The 16,410-nt window shown below is 39.6% G+C and overlaps 1 protein-coding gene and 1 long non-coding RNA gene across 3 annotated transcripts; both read right to left on the bottom strand.

Annotated features, from left to right (window-relative positions):
- Positions 1-2,971: 2,971 nt before the first annotated feature.
- Positions 2,972-4,555, bottom strand: LOC102712701. 2 transcript variants are annotated; one of them, XR_001549517.2, is made up of 6 exons: positions 4,514-4,549; positions 4,019-4,138; positions 3,879-3,938; positions 3,706-3,761; positions 3,435-3,537; positions 2,972-3,331 (listed from the first exon to the last, which is right to left on the bottom strand). It is a non-coding gene; the product is annotated as an uncharacterized LOC102712701 (long non-coding RNA). The 2 variants fall into 2 exon arrangements; XR_005811047.1 differs by lacking the exon at positions 4,019-4,138 and having other exon boundaries at positions 4,514-4,555.
- A 3,724-nt stretch (positions 4,556-8,279) lies between these two features.
- LOC102722834 (alpha-amylase) lies at positions 8,280-10,173 on the bottom strand. Its single transcript, XM_006647899.3, has 4 exons — positions 10,017-10,173; positions 9,746-9,878; positions 8,838-9,649; positions 8,280-8,737 (listed from the first exon to the last, which is right to left on the bottom strand). Exons 1-4 carry the CDS (start codon positions 10,101-10,103, stop codon positions 8,486-8,488), a joined length of 1,284 nt encoding a protein of 427 aa, XP_006647962.2. The 5' UTR covers positions 10,104-10,173; the 3' UTR covers positions 8,280-8,485.
- Between the last annotated feature and the right edge of the window lie 6,237 nt (positions 10,174-16,410).

Raw genomic sequence — 16,410 nt, forward strand, 5'->3', positions numbered from 1 at the left:
GCTGGGTTTCTTTTAATTATGACCATGTCGACCGGGTTCTTTTTTATCTGTTCATATACCACTAATCTATTTGCCAAGTTGGGGCAATTCCTCTACTTTTTATTTTTTATGGGAGGAGAGCTTTAATTTGTTCTGGATTTGGTGTAATCTTCTATGATTAGTGAGATCCACGAGATTAACACGTTTATTTCATGATGGGTGGCCGGGGGGGGGGGTTGATTTGTTTGGGAGGAGTGCAAAACAGGTTTGGGGATTTTGCATGTGCTAATTCTTGCTTTGTTTAGTTCCATCACAAAACGTGCAGTACCATCCTCTAAAAGACAAGACAGCAAAACGTGCATTGCCAAGTTCACAAATGAAAAAGAAAGTTCGCGGACTAATCACTCAACCCGGTAGAAAAAGAACCGGATCCTCCACAGTCGACTGCAGAGAATCTAGTCGTTGACATGTGGACACAGCGTTTCTCGAGCCCACATATCAGTGACGGATGTAGAAAAAGGATCCCAATCTAGTTTTTCTTACTCTTTCTGTAAAATAAAAATGATGCTACTAGTCTAAATTCATAATGATGTTACTAGTCTAAATTCATAGTCCCAGAAGAAGTTTCATCTCCTTCACTTTTGCCTTTTCTTTTAATGGAGGTAGTATTTCTATAAGCCGTTTTTAAGAAAAGAAAATAAATTTCCACCGTTTATTATTTTCTAAAAAGAACTTTTGGCTGGAAAACAAGTGCTGTCCTGTCACGGTTTCACTGAATTGTGCCACGGTCAAATCATTGTCACGCACTCTACGTTCCGTAATACCCCTATGTTATAATATATATTACTAACTGTCCCATAATAAATATATGATTAGAATTCAAATTTATCTATCAAATAATACAAGTTATTTCATCAACCATCTTATGTTTAAATCTCTATCAGTTCTCACTCCATATAATCTCCTAGGGTATTTAAATTATTTTTTCTTACAACTAATTTGTCTCTACGATGATAAAAATACACTTATATTGGGACACAGAAAGTATAAGATATTTTAGTTTTAGATAAATTTATTTATGGATCAATGAATATGTTTTATACATGTTTAGATTTATTACTATCATATGAATCGATTGAGACCTGTCATCTTATAATGTGAAATGAAGGTCTTATAAGATTTTTTTAGTCTAGTCTATATTCCTATGTATATTAATATATATATATATATATATATATCATATATAATAATTAACAAATAAATCTAGTCAAATAGAAAACGTTGAACTGAGGTCGTAACATTTTTCTTCCATGTTCTCCTCTGGCCAGCTAGGTGGAGCGAGCAAATGGTTTAGTAGCATATGAAAGGAGCGGCGCTCCTTCCTCGGGTGTTAGCTTTGTATTCTTTGTTGCATTGTAAGTAACATATGTTGACTCGTTTATATTCCTTTTTTTTGTTGAAAAAGTTCGATTTTTTTAAAAGATCTCATACGCTTGTTCTTGGCCATTATTTTGTTAAGCATGTCTTCTCAACCCTAAAATATGATTACGTCGAAGCACTTTTGAGGAGCGTTTTTACCAAGACCACTTTCATATGACAAGCAATAAGCAATTATATAATTTAGTAGTCAAAACTTTTAAAAGTTGACTAAATGAACCTAGGAAGTCAAATAGAAGGAAATGAGCATTCAGAAATCATGTGGTACTAATGAGACGGGTTGCCGACATATGGTCAGCATTCAGCAAAGTACTTAGTGCTTATAATAAGTTTCTTTAGGAACACAATACGATCTACTTTCACAGTCATTGGTTAAGAATTGACAGTGCCTTTAACAATTTGCAATAGTTTAAACAACATGGGTGATTTTTGTTTTTCGAAAGAAAAAACCGAACGGCATATTTATAAATAAAACTTTTGTATACGTGATCTTACCTGTCTAAGACTAGAAAATAACCTATGATAAAAAAAATATAATTCTAAAGTCAACTTCAAATCAAAGATTAGAGATTTAAATTTTGGAAAGCAAAAGTGGAAAAAATGAGGGTGAGGTATATACCATATCTTTTTCACTTATACTTACATTTATAGGCCAAAATTTAAATTTTCAATATTCAATTTAGAGTTGATTTTAAGATTTTTTTCACCAAAATTAGTCTTATATAAGAATACATATATAAAAATTTTATTAACATATTATTTTTCGTTTACAAATATACTGTTATATTGTTTTCATGAAAAAACCAAACAATCACACATCATGATTTATCAAAGAATAGTCAACAAACGATAGTCTATCCGTGTAAACACGTTCATGCTTATCCTCAAGTGTAGGAGCATAGCGTAAAAACCAGTCATTAATTACTAAGAGCTGCCTCCACGACGGTGGGAGAAACAAATTAAGACGAAGACAACATTAGCTGGAGTCTAATCGTCTACTAGTGTTAGGTGTGCTACGTCGTAAGACCTGGCGAACTGAATGCTGACAAGATGCCAAAGAGTTCCTTTTTTTCCGTTGGATGGAGATGTCGAAGACGTTGACCTTCCCAAGCCCAATACAAAGCTCCCAAACTGGAAAAAGTAAGACATCGCAGCCTAATATAATACAAGTCCCAAACTGGAGAAAGTCAGACATCGCAGTGGCACAAGATCGCTGGGAACACATGCGCACAAATATGATCCATCTCGCGTTGACCTGTTCCACGAGTGGGCTGATGGCTGAAGACGGTCACCAAACATGCCAGCGAAAAGGCAATTGTCTACCACTGCTCACCGTCTTCGTCTCGTGGACGTCGGTGTACAGAAAGAGGATACTGCGTCAGCTGAACATGACTGACTTCTCATCCCAATTTGCTTATTCGTGTCTCTATTTAAATAACTATCTAAAAAGATTTCTTTCTCTATATCAGTACTTTAACGGATCATCTATATTATATATATATATCAATTACATATTTTTTCTAAACATATTATACTTAAAAATAATAATCTTGCATCTTCATTTGAAGTAAGAAAAAAGAAACTCTTTGGAGTTAGAAAAACTGCTGAACCATATCTTTACCTTTTGACTCTGTTTAATGAGATGGATAAGTGATTAGCATGAGAGCTCCCGTGCAAATGTCGTGGTCTTGTACAATACATATATTGCGGTCAGGTCGGCCCGTGGTCCTCACCAGGCATGGCAAGTCGGCTCGGAGACAAAAGAGTAGTAGTAAATAACATCTCCGTCATGGGCAGTATGGGTGTGGCAAACTTAACTGGCAATTGACGATTCTTGGAAAGATGAAGTGAACCTCATCTCTGCGGCTGCGGCTTCCCCACCACAGCATACAGATATACGGAGAAGGAAACAACCCTGAAATTGTAGCAAATGAATTCAACTTTAATGTACTGTCGTCGGTTACGAGGTTGCAAATTCCAATACGGAGGATTTTTATTACATTTTCAGTAGCACTTACGTGGATCCGAGGAAAAATGCAAGGGAGAGATGAAAGCCAAACAAGAAGACAGATACAATTGCTGTGAGAAGCATCGCGAGTTCGCGACTGATGTGGATTACACCTGTGCGGATGAAGCGACAAATGGTTAGGCAAAACATTGCATGGGTGATTGATGGAAATTGTGTAAATAGTGTTGCTATTGTCAGGATGTGCCATCGAACAGCAAAGGCAGTTTGAACGCATATGGCTTAAAACAAATAAACAGCTCTAGAAGTTTAGGATTTGTCACCTTCACAATATTGTCAGCATACTCATCACCATTGATCCATTGATACAGCAGTTCCACTGCAAATCAATAGTAAGGTAAAATATTCCTTGTAGGGAAAATAAGGCAAAAGTAAACCCCAAACAACCAATATATATATTTTAAAAAATAGTTAAATAAAATCCAGCTGTTCGTACCTGAGAGCATGGTTGAGAATCACCAACACGATAATGAATGAGTACCCATGAAAAAAGCCTCTGCAGTAGATGGAGTGATCAAGTTAAATGGTTGATGTAGCTTTAAATATGAATTGAAAGCAATTTTCATGAAAACTAACTTATTCATGACAGCATCAGTCCTGAACACATATAGCAACTACACAGAAAAGCATTCCAAAAATGTACAGCCAAAAGTTTTGTACATTGATTTTTCTTGAAGGAAGTTTTTTGATGATTCCCTGCATTGGAAAAGGATGAAGAAAGGTCTTGCATTCATCAGGAAATTGCCCAACAACCCATACCAATGGAAAAATATTCATATAGTAAAGTCAAATAAATAATACTTCCTCCATTTCATATTATAAGTCACTTTGGATTTGTCCTAAGTCAAACCGTTATAAATTTGACGAAGCTTATAGAAAAATATTATTGACGTCCACAACAATAAATAAGTTTGATTAAATCCACCATTGAATATATTTTTATTCTGTTCAAAATGAAGCTATATTTCCTATAAACTTGGTTAAACTTAAATAGATTTGACTTAGGACAAACCCAAAATGACTTATAGTATACAAAGAGGAGTAGAGGAGCAATAGATTTAAGTCACATACTTCTGTGCATGCACCTGCAAACCCACTTAGAAGGGCCATCACCTGCAAAAGAAAGAACATTTACTCATTCAGCTATTTGAGATAAAACATTTTCCTCTACCATATCCAACTATCCAAGGGAAAGGGGTTTGGAGAACATGGTCTGACCTGGAAAATGTCATTATTTTTAACTAACCAACCATGATGTTTTGATAAACCCGAAGATTGTTGGGAATGAATAAGAACAAAAAGGAAACTATAAAACACATTACTTACGAAGGGTTTAGCTGAGCTGTACTGCAACCAGCACATAAAAGAATAAATGCAACCCACTGAATTTCACTTAACCTAGAGTGAACACAGAGTAGTCAGTGATGAAAGCATAGTTGATCATGCTACATTAAGAAAATGATGTGAGCAGTCTGGAAAAAGAATGAAATGGCCAGCTAAGCTAGTGAACTACTAAAACATTTAGCTTGTTGAGGTCATGTTTCTAAACAACTAAAACATTAGTATGCTACTAGCATACTACATATTCTAAATGCAAAACCCACCCAAAGAATCTGCCGGCATTTAGATGACAAGTCCATGTAGTCTATTCTACAAATTTGTGTGCAACTGAACTCTAGTGCAGCGCTTTTGTCATAGACAATATTGCCTTTCTTCTACATTTAGCATTCAACGTTATATTCAAAGGTCTCAATCTCAAAGAGAAAATGAGAAACAAATACTAATTTGATCCCATAGAAACATTAGCAAACAAATCAAAAAGAAAGTGCGAACAATCTTCCTCTATTCCCAATTCTTTTGTGCTGACATCTCTATAGCTTACTTTTTCTTTAGAATGATTCTGTATAGCACAACGGTGCTAATAATATTCAGGTTCTTCAGGATCTGGTAAGCTGGCGCATCCACATAAGCAAATATGTAATACTGAAAGGAAAAGGTAATGGAAGAAAATGTCAAGACATTCTTGTCTGAAAACATCCTTCTATTATCATGGATAACTGGACAAGAGGGCATACCTGCAGTAAATTCTTTACCATGTAAAGTATTGCAGGAATAGGATAGACACTAAGTTCATCAAACGATGTACTTAACCTGAATTAGTGAAAACAAAATGGTTAGAGAGTATGTAGAAGACAATCACTTGGTTTGAAATCATACAGTAGATTATGGTAGAATCAAGACCTATTATCTTCCATAGCACCTTCACTGCTCCATGTTCTGTACAGGGCTATGAGAGATAGTTGACATTTTAAAGCTTCCAACTGATTTACAGAAAGAGCTAAATAATGGCAGAAAGAGACCAACATCATAAAAAGGGAAATCTCCTGGTGGTACTATCACCAGTCACCAGAAGTCCAGAATAGATATTTTTCTTACCGATTTTTGTTCTGTACAGGACTATGAGAAATTTTTCTTACCAAAAATTTGCTGCTGTGACACTATATTTCATATTTTCCAGCTCTTCTCAACCACACAATCAGTGCTGCCTGAAAACTTGTTAGTAATGTCAATGCAAGTGTAAAGATGGACCTGCCACAATTTTTTTTGCGGGGAAGACCCTGGAATGGTCGTCCAATTTCATTAAGAAAGGAATTTAGAAGTACAAGAGCAAACTAGCCAACGGCCAGGAAATCGTCAAGAAGCTGTGGAGGTACAGCCCAGAAGGCAAAAGACAAAACAAAGAAAAGAGGACCCTGCCACAATGCATTGACACTACATCAACTAACTTTCAAGATGAGAAAATATGTGATATGGCAAAAAATGACTATAACTACAATGGTTAGGTCTTACTTAAGCTTCCAACTAAACTATTCTTTCCTTTTGAAAGTTCTGCAGTGCTAAGGTTGGAAGGTGCTGCAGCTATAACGGTAAGCATGAATATGTTAAGTGCCTGATTATAAAACATCCAAGGAGTTCATTTCTGTAGGGACTATGGAAATCCGACCAACAACTTACCACTAAAAATAGACCTCCCATCTGTGTTTTCTATGTCTTTCTGAGACTCATCATAACTCCCCTTTAGGCAGTTAAGAAAAATCAGAAAATAAGTACTTATTAGCACACAGAACTGTTGATCAAGTACTGCACTGCTCAGAATTCAAAACAAACATGATATAACATATTACTAGCACTTCAAATTTAGCTTAGTTTAGCTTGTTCAAAAAAATTTAGCTCAGTTTAGTGGTTAAAGACGGAAAAAATATCGACAGCATAAAACAGACCACAAAAATCTAGATAGATTTGCTGATAAAACAGTCCAGGATCTGTCTAGTAAAGGCCGCTAACAGGTCATAAAGGCAAAAACATTTTGCCGACTCATCGGCACTAAAGTCACAATGAGGCCTGAGGCCAATCTCGAAATTCCCCAAAATCAGTACCGGTTCCCAGTTCCTTATTGAAGATGCGCCTGGAGCATAAAACTAAATAATTAATTAAGGGATTAACCCCCAAATGATGGACCAGCAGCCATCGGCCTTTGGCCCCCTCGCACGGGATGCATCGCTCCGAATTAAGAGAATAACCAGATCAAAATGCAGACGCAATACTTCCTGGGGGTTGTACTGAATATTTCTCCTCCTCCTTATATTGATCGGCAGCGCTCCTGCCTCTCTTTCAAAAAAAAAAAAAATGCAGACGCAACTATCTCGATTACACGAACGTGTTGCTCATACGGAGTTCATACCCACAATGCTGTACTGCAAAACAATGTGCTCGTCATTCGTAAATCACAGAAACTTGCCACTGACCTCCAGTAGCCTACGGCCGACACTCCGGTACTCCACGAGGATCCTAGATGTAATCCAAAATTCCAAACCTAACGAATTAGTGGAGGCAAATGCCACCGTTCTAGTGGCTGTGGTGGCGGTTACCTGGCCGTGGAGAGGAGCGCCGGCCGACATCGCCGTGGTCCGGTTGGACGGCACCGGATCTCCATCTCCATGGCCGCCCGACGCCGTGCCCCTCCGTCTCCATGGCCGCCGCGGGGGCCGAGAAGTGACGGAGGACCTGCGAGGCTGCGAGGAAGTGGTGTAGAGGTGGCCAGGTGGGGAAGCGGCTGAGCTAGGCGGGGCGGCGTAGTTCGGCCGCCGCCTCTCTGTGAGGAGAGGAAGGGCCGTGGGCTTCATGCCTTCATCGAGTGATGGAACCTGGGCCGCGTTCTTAGATGAGTTCGGTGCGAAAAAACAATTAATTAATTATTAAAAAAATAAAATAGATTAATATATTTTTTAAAATAAATTTTTTATAGAATTTTTTTAAAAAATACACTGTTTAGCTGTTTAGAACAAAGCACATGCGAAAAACGAGGGGTTAAGTTAACTTACCGCCCTCTAGCAAACGCGGCTCGGTCCGTTTGATGAGGGGAAAGCAGCCGATTTCTTAATCTTTTTAATTTTTATTCATGCAATTTAAAAAATAAGAAAAACAGCTTTTACTTTTTTTTCTATTTTTAGTTTAACTTTTGGCTACTTCATTCTGATGTGGAAGAACAACATTACTGCCCATATCATACTTGCTCGGTCTCAGAATGCAGTAATTTTGTGAGTTCAAATTTGTCCAATCACTACCAAATATAATTAAATATTTCACATATTTTCTTTTCAAAACCAGAGGCAATATTATTTTTTAAGTGAACAATGACGGTAAATATTAAACCATTCACTTTCATCTGTTTTCTTAATCCATATGAAAATATCTACAAATCTTTATATTTTGGGATGGATTGGGTATGTAAAAAAAAAACAGGAACAGTAATTTACTACTCGTAAAACGAAGCGAGTCCAAATGCATAAGCAGTGCAAATTTTATTGCATACCATACAAATACATGTTCCTTATCCTCTCTTTATTTACTGAGGATGTTGTTCTTCGTGGACAATCGCATACATAATTCGGATCGGATACAACTCGTAGTTGTCGTCACGTACATACGTATACGGCAAGGGGAAAAAAATCGCAGGTAAAATCTGCTATCTTCATGGCGCGCTCAGTTTTTCTCCCAGACCGCGTAGCCGTCACCGTGCGCGACGACCTGGAAGCCTTCGGGGATGAGGTGCTCGACGTCGTATCTTGATCCGATCTTCACGATCACCTTGCCGTCGATCTCGGCGAGGTAGAGATCGGCGTCGGCCTCCATGATGTGCAGCTCGCTCTCCGCGTGGATCCCGTTCTGGTCTCTGATTGACACCAGGCGCTCGATCTCCTCCTTGTGGCCCCAGTCGAAGAAATGGTCGTAGAACTGAAAAGAATCATAGTTTTTTTTTTTTTTGCTTTTAATCAGTTCGTCGATTTGATGATGTGACGAGATGTGTGTTGATTTTGATCGAGCGAGCACTCACGATGCATGGATGGCCGGGGTGGGTGAGGATGTAGGCGTAGCCCTGCATGACCTTGTCGGAGGGGAAGGGCCACATGTGCTGGGTCGAGCCGGTGTCGTGGTTGTCGACGAAGGTGACGGCCTTGGCCGGCCACCACCCGATCATGCCGGGGGCCTTGCCGTCCGCGGCGCGGAGGCGCCACAGCTCGCCCTCCACGGCGACGTTGAGGATGCCCTTGGTGGTGAAGTCGAACGCCGTGGCGTTGCTGGACGCCCCGCCGACGCGGTCGACCCAGTTCACCAGCTCCTGCCGGTGCGAGTTCTGGTCGTAGTCAGGCTTGCCGTCTCCGCCGTACGCCAGCGACGTCCATATCTCGGCCACGGCGAAGCTCGGCTCCGTGTTGTCGATGTAGATCTTCGCGACGTCGGCGGAGTAGCCCTTGGCGAAGTCGAGGCGCCACGCGTCGAAGCCGATGTCCATCTTGAGCCAGTCGAGCCAGCCGATGAGCTCGCGCTGGACGCGCTTGTTGAGGTGGTCGATGTCCGGCGCGGCGGCGAAGTCCGCGCCGGTGTCCGGGTTGCCGGTGCCGTCGGAGTAGGGGTCGTCGCGGCAGATCATGTGCGGGCCCCAGTCGAGGCGTGAGTCCGGCGTCCCGCCCTCGAACAGGCAGTAGATGCCGCGGCCGTCCTTGCGCTCCGCCGTGCGGTGGTTGATGACGATGTCGGCGATCACCTTCACGCCCTTCCCGTGGAACGCCTCGATCAGCGACTTGAGCTGCGCCTCGTTGCCGTACTTGGACGCGTCCAGATCGTACAGCCGCCCCGGCATGTAGCCTGAAACAATCACGCATTCGATCGAGCAACCAATTCAACGACCTTTTCCGGCAATGCTACGAGGACGTACGAGGAGATCAGATCAGAGCCCCGGACCTTGCTCGGCGACGGAGTGAGACGGCGGAGGGAGCCAGACGTGGGTGACGCCGGCGGCGGCGATGTCGTCCACCTTGCCCATCAGCAAGTTGTACCACCCGCCATTCTCCCTCCACGACTCCCAGTTGAAACCCTGCATCGTCAAAAACACGACCATTTTTCTCAGCTTCAGTACGTGCACGTCCAAACCAAGTTCAGTGCTTCAGTCAGTGCAATCAACTCAAAAGAAGAAACAAAGCTTCGTGCTTGCTACGACCATCGACCCTCTTACCTGCATCAGGACTTGCCCGAGTGCCAAGCTGGAGGAGAGGCCGAGGAAGACGACGACGAACAGGGACAAGAACTGTCTACTCGCCATTGTCTGCAAGCTGCAGCTATACTTTGGGAGTGAGACAAGTCGAGATGGATGGATGGATGGATGCAGCTGGGTGTGTGTCTGGTCAGGTATTTATAGTCGAGAATGCCGGGGATTGCCATGCAAGTATGCAACTTGCAGGCAGTTCTTGGGAGCCTTGGAGGCTGGCTGTGCTGGCTAGATTGAATGTTGCTTTGGGACACTGGATTGGATGGATAACGGCCGGAGTTTGTTATTGGCCAGTGAGCCCATAGGCTGTTTTAATGGCCTGGAGAGATGGGGCACTCAAAAAGAAGCTGGTCAGTAGATATTTCGTCTTTCTTGCTCGTGCGAGCTGAACCTGAATACTCGACTGCGAGTTTTTGTGTTGATTTTTTTTTTTTGCTTAAGAGTGAGCTTGTGATTAGTTACATGCTGCGAGATGTGGCGACCAGATCATCACATAACCTAGACCACCAGCATGGAGAGCCTTTGTTTTTCTAATCACTAGCTGAAAATCCGTGCGTTGCAACAGAGGGACTAAGGGCACATATAGCGGGCGTCGTTTTGTCGTCTCGCTGATGTTTTTTTTTTTAGAAAAACCCCGTCGATGCCCAGAGACGAGCGCTTCGCCAGGCAACGGCCCTCTCGCATGCTCTGAGATTAAAAGTTGACTGCAGCAGCGTTGTACGGCCTCGGCGACGGCTCGCTCGGATTCCACGACACGTGAAGCAGATTTGCATGTCCTTAGGAGATAGTCTCTGAGTTGTATTAACTGTCTATATACATGTTTTAGGAACGACCTGTTTCTGGGTTGGACATGCCTTAAAGGTGAGAAAAGCAGTTCCAAGCATAGCTAGTCAGTTAGGCACACAATTAATTAAGACCATCCCCAAATATGCAATTTTGGAAATAATATCCGCAATCTCTACGTCCGCCATCCTAAATCAGTCTCTTCAAGATACATTGAACATTGATAATATCAGTGTCAAGCTGTCAGCAATGAAGCTATACACCTGATGATGATTTGCAAGCGAACGCCGTGCATCGGAAGCATGCACACGAGCGGGTATTGTCGCCATCCTATACCAATCTTGAACGGCTCCGCATCCTCTGCCTTTGACGGCAAAGGCAAAGTTGGCCGTTGCTTTCATGTAGGCCACCCATCGTAGGATTGGCATCACTAGTGATTAAGAAACAACTTAATTAATGATAGAACCGTGTGTTTCTTTCTAGGGAAAAAATAAAACCAGACGGTATATTTACAAACAAAAAATAATTTTGTGAATAATTTTTTTATATGTATGTTCTTGGCAATCTAAAAGCAATGAATAAATAATAAATTTTGATGAAAAAACTTTAAAATCAACTTTAAATTTAAGGTTAAAAATTTAAATTTTAGCTTATAAGAATAAACAAAAGCGATAAGATGAGAGTGTAAGTTGTTCTAACCGAACAAGAATTCATTTAACTGAACAATATGAAACAAGAGCTTTGGTAAATAACATTTTATATGAAAGAGGTTAGTAAAAACATATACAAATATGAACAACGCCGTAGTGAACATTTTAAAATAATTGTAGGCTTTAAAGGGATAGAAGTGGAAGACACTAAATGGGGACAGATCGAATGTATAGAATTTTCTTTCATTTTCTACCGATTAGTTAGCTGCTAATTAATTATTATGTTGGGACCGAACCATGCAGCCGTTGATTCTACTTTTTGAGGCATGTATGGAAGCATCGGCAAAGTTTGCCTTTGGCAGAGGATAATATCAATGTCAAGCTATCAGCAATGAAGCTATACACCTGATGATGATTTGGAAATGAACGCCGTGCATCGGAAGCATGCATACAAGCGGGTATTGTTTGGCTTATACAGAAAACGACAAAACAATATAGAAAACCTCTCAAAATCTACTTCAAATTAAAGATTAAAAATTTAAATTAATTTTGTCTTATAAACAAAAAACAAAAAGACGGGGCTAAAGATATCTAAAGGGTGTTCAACATATAGCTTCACTTGTAAGTGGCGGTGATAGATTCTTTCACTCGACACTATTAGTTTTCTGAGATAATACTAAGCATTACTATCAAAATCTTATAAATAGCACAACTGTTTATACTGAGCCTTTAGTAATCGTGACACCCATGATAGCTTTCTCATAGGTAACTCGTATGCGTACCTATTATGCATGTCAGTGTTACATATATAGGATACCATATAGACTCATACTTTATCTCGGCAAAAGTACCACATATATGTGGTACCCCTCTTCCTTCACTCTAACCCGAAATCGAATCCTTTAGATCATCTACTAGAGTTTAGTGGAGACAAAGATAAAATACAAATATTGGAGCAGAAATAAAGGTTAAAAATTAGCTTGATCTTTTTTTAAAAAATATGCCCAGTGATGTATAGCAAATCCGAGGCTTTGGTGTGCAAAATACTACTTATATATAAATCTGTAAGACCAACGGCAAACTCGATCGGATTAAAATAGTTTACTCTCTCTATATTTTTTATTTGACATGGTTATTTGATAATTTATTTTATTAAATAATTTACATAATTATTTGTTATTTGTTCTAATTTAATTATTAAAAAATACTTTAAATATGACTTATATTTTTATATATTTTAAAAAGATAATAAGACAAACGATAAAAAGTCAAACGTACTGAAGTGAAAAAACCAGATGAAGTAAGGTGTCTACGTTTCAGCAAATTTAGGGCATGTTTAGTTCCCAAAAATTTTCGCGTTCAACCACATATCAAATCTTTAATACATGTATAGAGCATTAAATATAGTTAAAAATAACTAATTGTACAGTTTGGAAGAAATTTGCGAGATGGATCTATTAAGCCTAAGTAGTCCATAATTAGCCGTAACTATTACAGCAATTCACATGTATTAATGAAAAATTAATTAGGCTTAAAAAATTCGTCTCATGGTTTTCTGACATCCTATATAGTTAGTTTTTTAATTAGTCAGCAAAATAATCTTTCGATATCCGATCAAATATCTAATATAACACTCAAACGAAAAAAATTCGTGAACTAAACAAACGCTTGTTTCCGCACGTTGCATGCCAGTATCCCATCCATTCCTGATCAGAGGATATGGTGCGTATGTCGAGGCAGATAACAGAGTATCGAAGATGAGTAAATTTTGTGGATGGAACCACTTGGCTCCAAGTCTATGGTGAGCCACCCTGAACAGAACATTCCGGTTCAAACCGAACAGGCGTCCCGAGGAGAAGAGACGCCGCGAACAGCTAGCCAATAGTTCCATCCAGATTTTAATTCGCCTGTTTGTTGTTCCAAGGCAAAAAAGATAGAGCAATAAAGGATCAATGGGTCGGCTTATTTTTCGCGTCCTTTTGGAGACAAAGAGGCGTGGCTCTTTCGTTGCTCAACTGCTCCAGCTTTTGTATAAGCAGACGCCTCCTCGCCCGGTTTGGCTGAGGCGTACACAGGTTGTGACCGTTTGGTTTTTTATTTCCTTAAAAACAAAATCAGAAGATATATTTATAAACAAAAATAATTTATAAATAAAAATTTTATATATGTATTCTTAGCCATATATAAATCAATACTGAAAAATAAATTTCAATAAAAAAATATCCTAAAATCAATTCTAACTTTAAGATTAAAAAAATTAAATTTTAACCTATAAATATAAACATAAGAGCATCTCTGAGAGAATGACATCTCACTCACCATACTTAAATTTAGAAATTTTATAAAAAAATATCCTCTAAGAAAATGGCTATTTGACTTGTCATATCATTTGAATGGCTAAACTTGAATCCTCAATGTCTAAATTTGGCAATCCATTCTCCCACTAGCAAAATTGCTATCCGTGGGTCTCACGTAGGCAGAACCCCTTTGTCATCCCCCTTGCCAAGATTTGGAGAGTGAAGATAGAGAGTCTCTTGGAGATGCTCTCATCTCCAAATCAAAATTTAGCCATTCATTTTAGTTTTGGCAACTCGAATTCATAAAATATCTTCAAGAGACTATCTATCCCTGCTCTCCAAACCCTGGCAAAGGAAGGATGACAAGAGGGTCCCATGTAGATGGGATCCACAGATAGCAATTGTGCTAGTGGGAGAATGCGTTGCTAGATTTGGTCATTAAATACTCAAGTTTAGCTATTCAAATGGCATGACAAATCAAATAGTCACTTTTTTAAAGGATATTTTTTGTGCAAAATTACTAAATTTAAGTAGTGAGATGATCATTCTCTTGGAGACGCTCTAATTTTAGTTGTCAAAACTAAAATGAATGGCTAAATTTCGATTTAGAGAGTTAAAATCTAGCTAGTTGCTCTAAGTGAAAAGAGAAGGATGACATGCTCTTTCTGGGAGAGCCTCCGGAGCAGATCGAAACTGACTCAACAGAACAGACAGAAGAGTTTTTCTCCAAGAAGAACGAACAGATAAAAGGAGCAAACAAGGGGGGTGGCGCCATGCCTTGGACGTCAGACGCACCGCCCAGGTTTGCCGCCCTTCTGATGCAGTCAGGTGCGGCTGGTCGGCCGGAGACGACGGGCTCTGTTTCAGTCCTTTGACCAGGCCGCCATTACCAGTTTTTGCAACATTGTCAGTTGATAGAACGATACTTCCGGGACTGCTGATTTCCTTCTAAACTACTGCCTCCGTTTTATACTGTAAGTCCTTCTAGCCTTGTCTAAATTCATTAATTGATAAATATATATAATTTATATATGTGTATAAATTGATTAGCATCCATATGAATCTAGTCAATACTAGAAAGACTTACATTACGAAACGGATGGAGTAGGTCATTTCCCGCATAATTTTACGCAGAGCTAGATAAAAATATGAGTTAGAATTAATATACAATTATCATATATATTATGTTTCTATAAACTGAACTGCGGTTTCTATATATAAGTATAAAACTGAAGATATAATTGCATTTTATATATAACTCTTAAAACATTTTACATATAACTCTTAAAACAAAAAAATAGAATTCCACTTATTTCTTTTATGTCTCCACCCATACTCTTTAGCTTCTTTTTTATTGATATACTTGTATTTTATACACAATTACATCGACCAGTCTACACTATTATAGTCATACAAACACAATTATAGTTTCATATAAAACTAAAAACTCTTAAAACAATAATATAGGATTATATATATATATATATATATATCTTTTACTTTATTTTTTATTTCTTAATTCATGTTTCCATGCATACTCTTTAACTTCTCTTCTTATATGTACGTGGACGAAGTAGAAAATGGAGTCCCCATACTGGCGGTGGAGAAGCGGACAAGAGTCTCGTAACCAAGTTGGGTTCCTCAGGCCAATGACTTGTTTGGCCTGGAGAATAGTCCCAGGTAGCCCCCATCAGACCGGTCGTTACGAGCTAGCCATATCGGGATAACTAGCACAATGCTTGTCTTCGAGCTAATTCCTCTCCTTTGGGGGTTAAACCTAGAGGAGTTCGGGAACGAGGGAGATCTAACTACCCCTCGTACACATTCACGTCGCTTCAAAATCCGTTGCTAGTTGTTTCGCGCTAGTGCGGTCAACTACTTAGATACATAAGACGGATGGGACCCCAAGTTAACCGAGGATGTAGGATAAGACTAATAATGCTCCGTCTGAGCGTGGACGCAGATGGTGGATGCTAGGGTCACTAGACTCACTACACGTCTACTCTCTGTCTCTGACAGGGCATGCTATTACTAACCCCTGTTAGAGAGTCCCGCATAGCTCTCTCATTTCGTTTTGTAGCACTTCTTTGCACTGTAGCATTATCTCAACATGTGGGATAATCCAAAGAATATATAAGGAGATGATTTTGACCGAGAGAGGAGGGGGCTTCTTGAACCAAAATTACTATAGCCCAAAAACAATCAAGAACACATAGGTAGGGTGTTACGCTCCTTACTAGCTTGAAACCGTCTAGACCACTCTGTTCGTATTTTGCTCACGATCCACATTCAATTTCACGGCTTAGATGTGCACATATCACCCCAGGACCAAACTCTAAAGAGGGCCAGCTCGAGCTTCCACTCTCAGCGCTTGTTCACCGAGAAGGTATATACAACTACGTCAATCAATTCAAACTCAATACGATCCGGCGGTTGAAATAATTATATACAACCACATTAACCAATCTTACCGTTATAGTCTAAACCCACTACGGTCTGATAATTGAAATGCTTTTCTTATTATTTGGTTCAAGTGTGAATTTTGAGCCTAGGAGCGAATGTTGTAGTTCTTTTTAGAATTGTTTTAATATACACTATATAATTAGATACTCCCTCTGGTTCTGGAATACA

Source organism: Oryza brachyantha, chromosome 2 (genome assembly GCF_000231095.2).
Source record: "Oryza brachyantha chromosome 2, ObraRS2, whole genome shotgun sequence".
Taxonomy (NCBI): domain Eukaryota; kingdom Viridiplantae; phylum Streptophyta; class Magnoliopsida; order Poales; family Poaceae; genus Oryza; species Oryza brachyantha.

Excerpts from the sequence above, each read along its gene's own strand:
- LOC102722834 (XM_006647899.3), bottom strand. The coding sequence starts at position 10,103 with ATGGCGAGTAGACAGTTCTTGTCCCTGTTCGTCGTCGTCTTCCTCGGC. Across the intron at positions 9,650-9,745 it reads TCACTCCGTCGCCGAGCAAG|GCTACATGCCGGGGCGGCTG; the intron begins GTCCGGGGCTCT and ends TGATTGTTTCAG. Across the intron at positions 8,738-8,837 it reads ACCCCGGCCATCCATGCATC|TTCTACGACCATTTCTTCGA; the intron begins GTGAGTGCTCGC and ends GATTCTTTTCAG.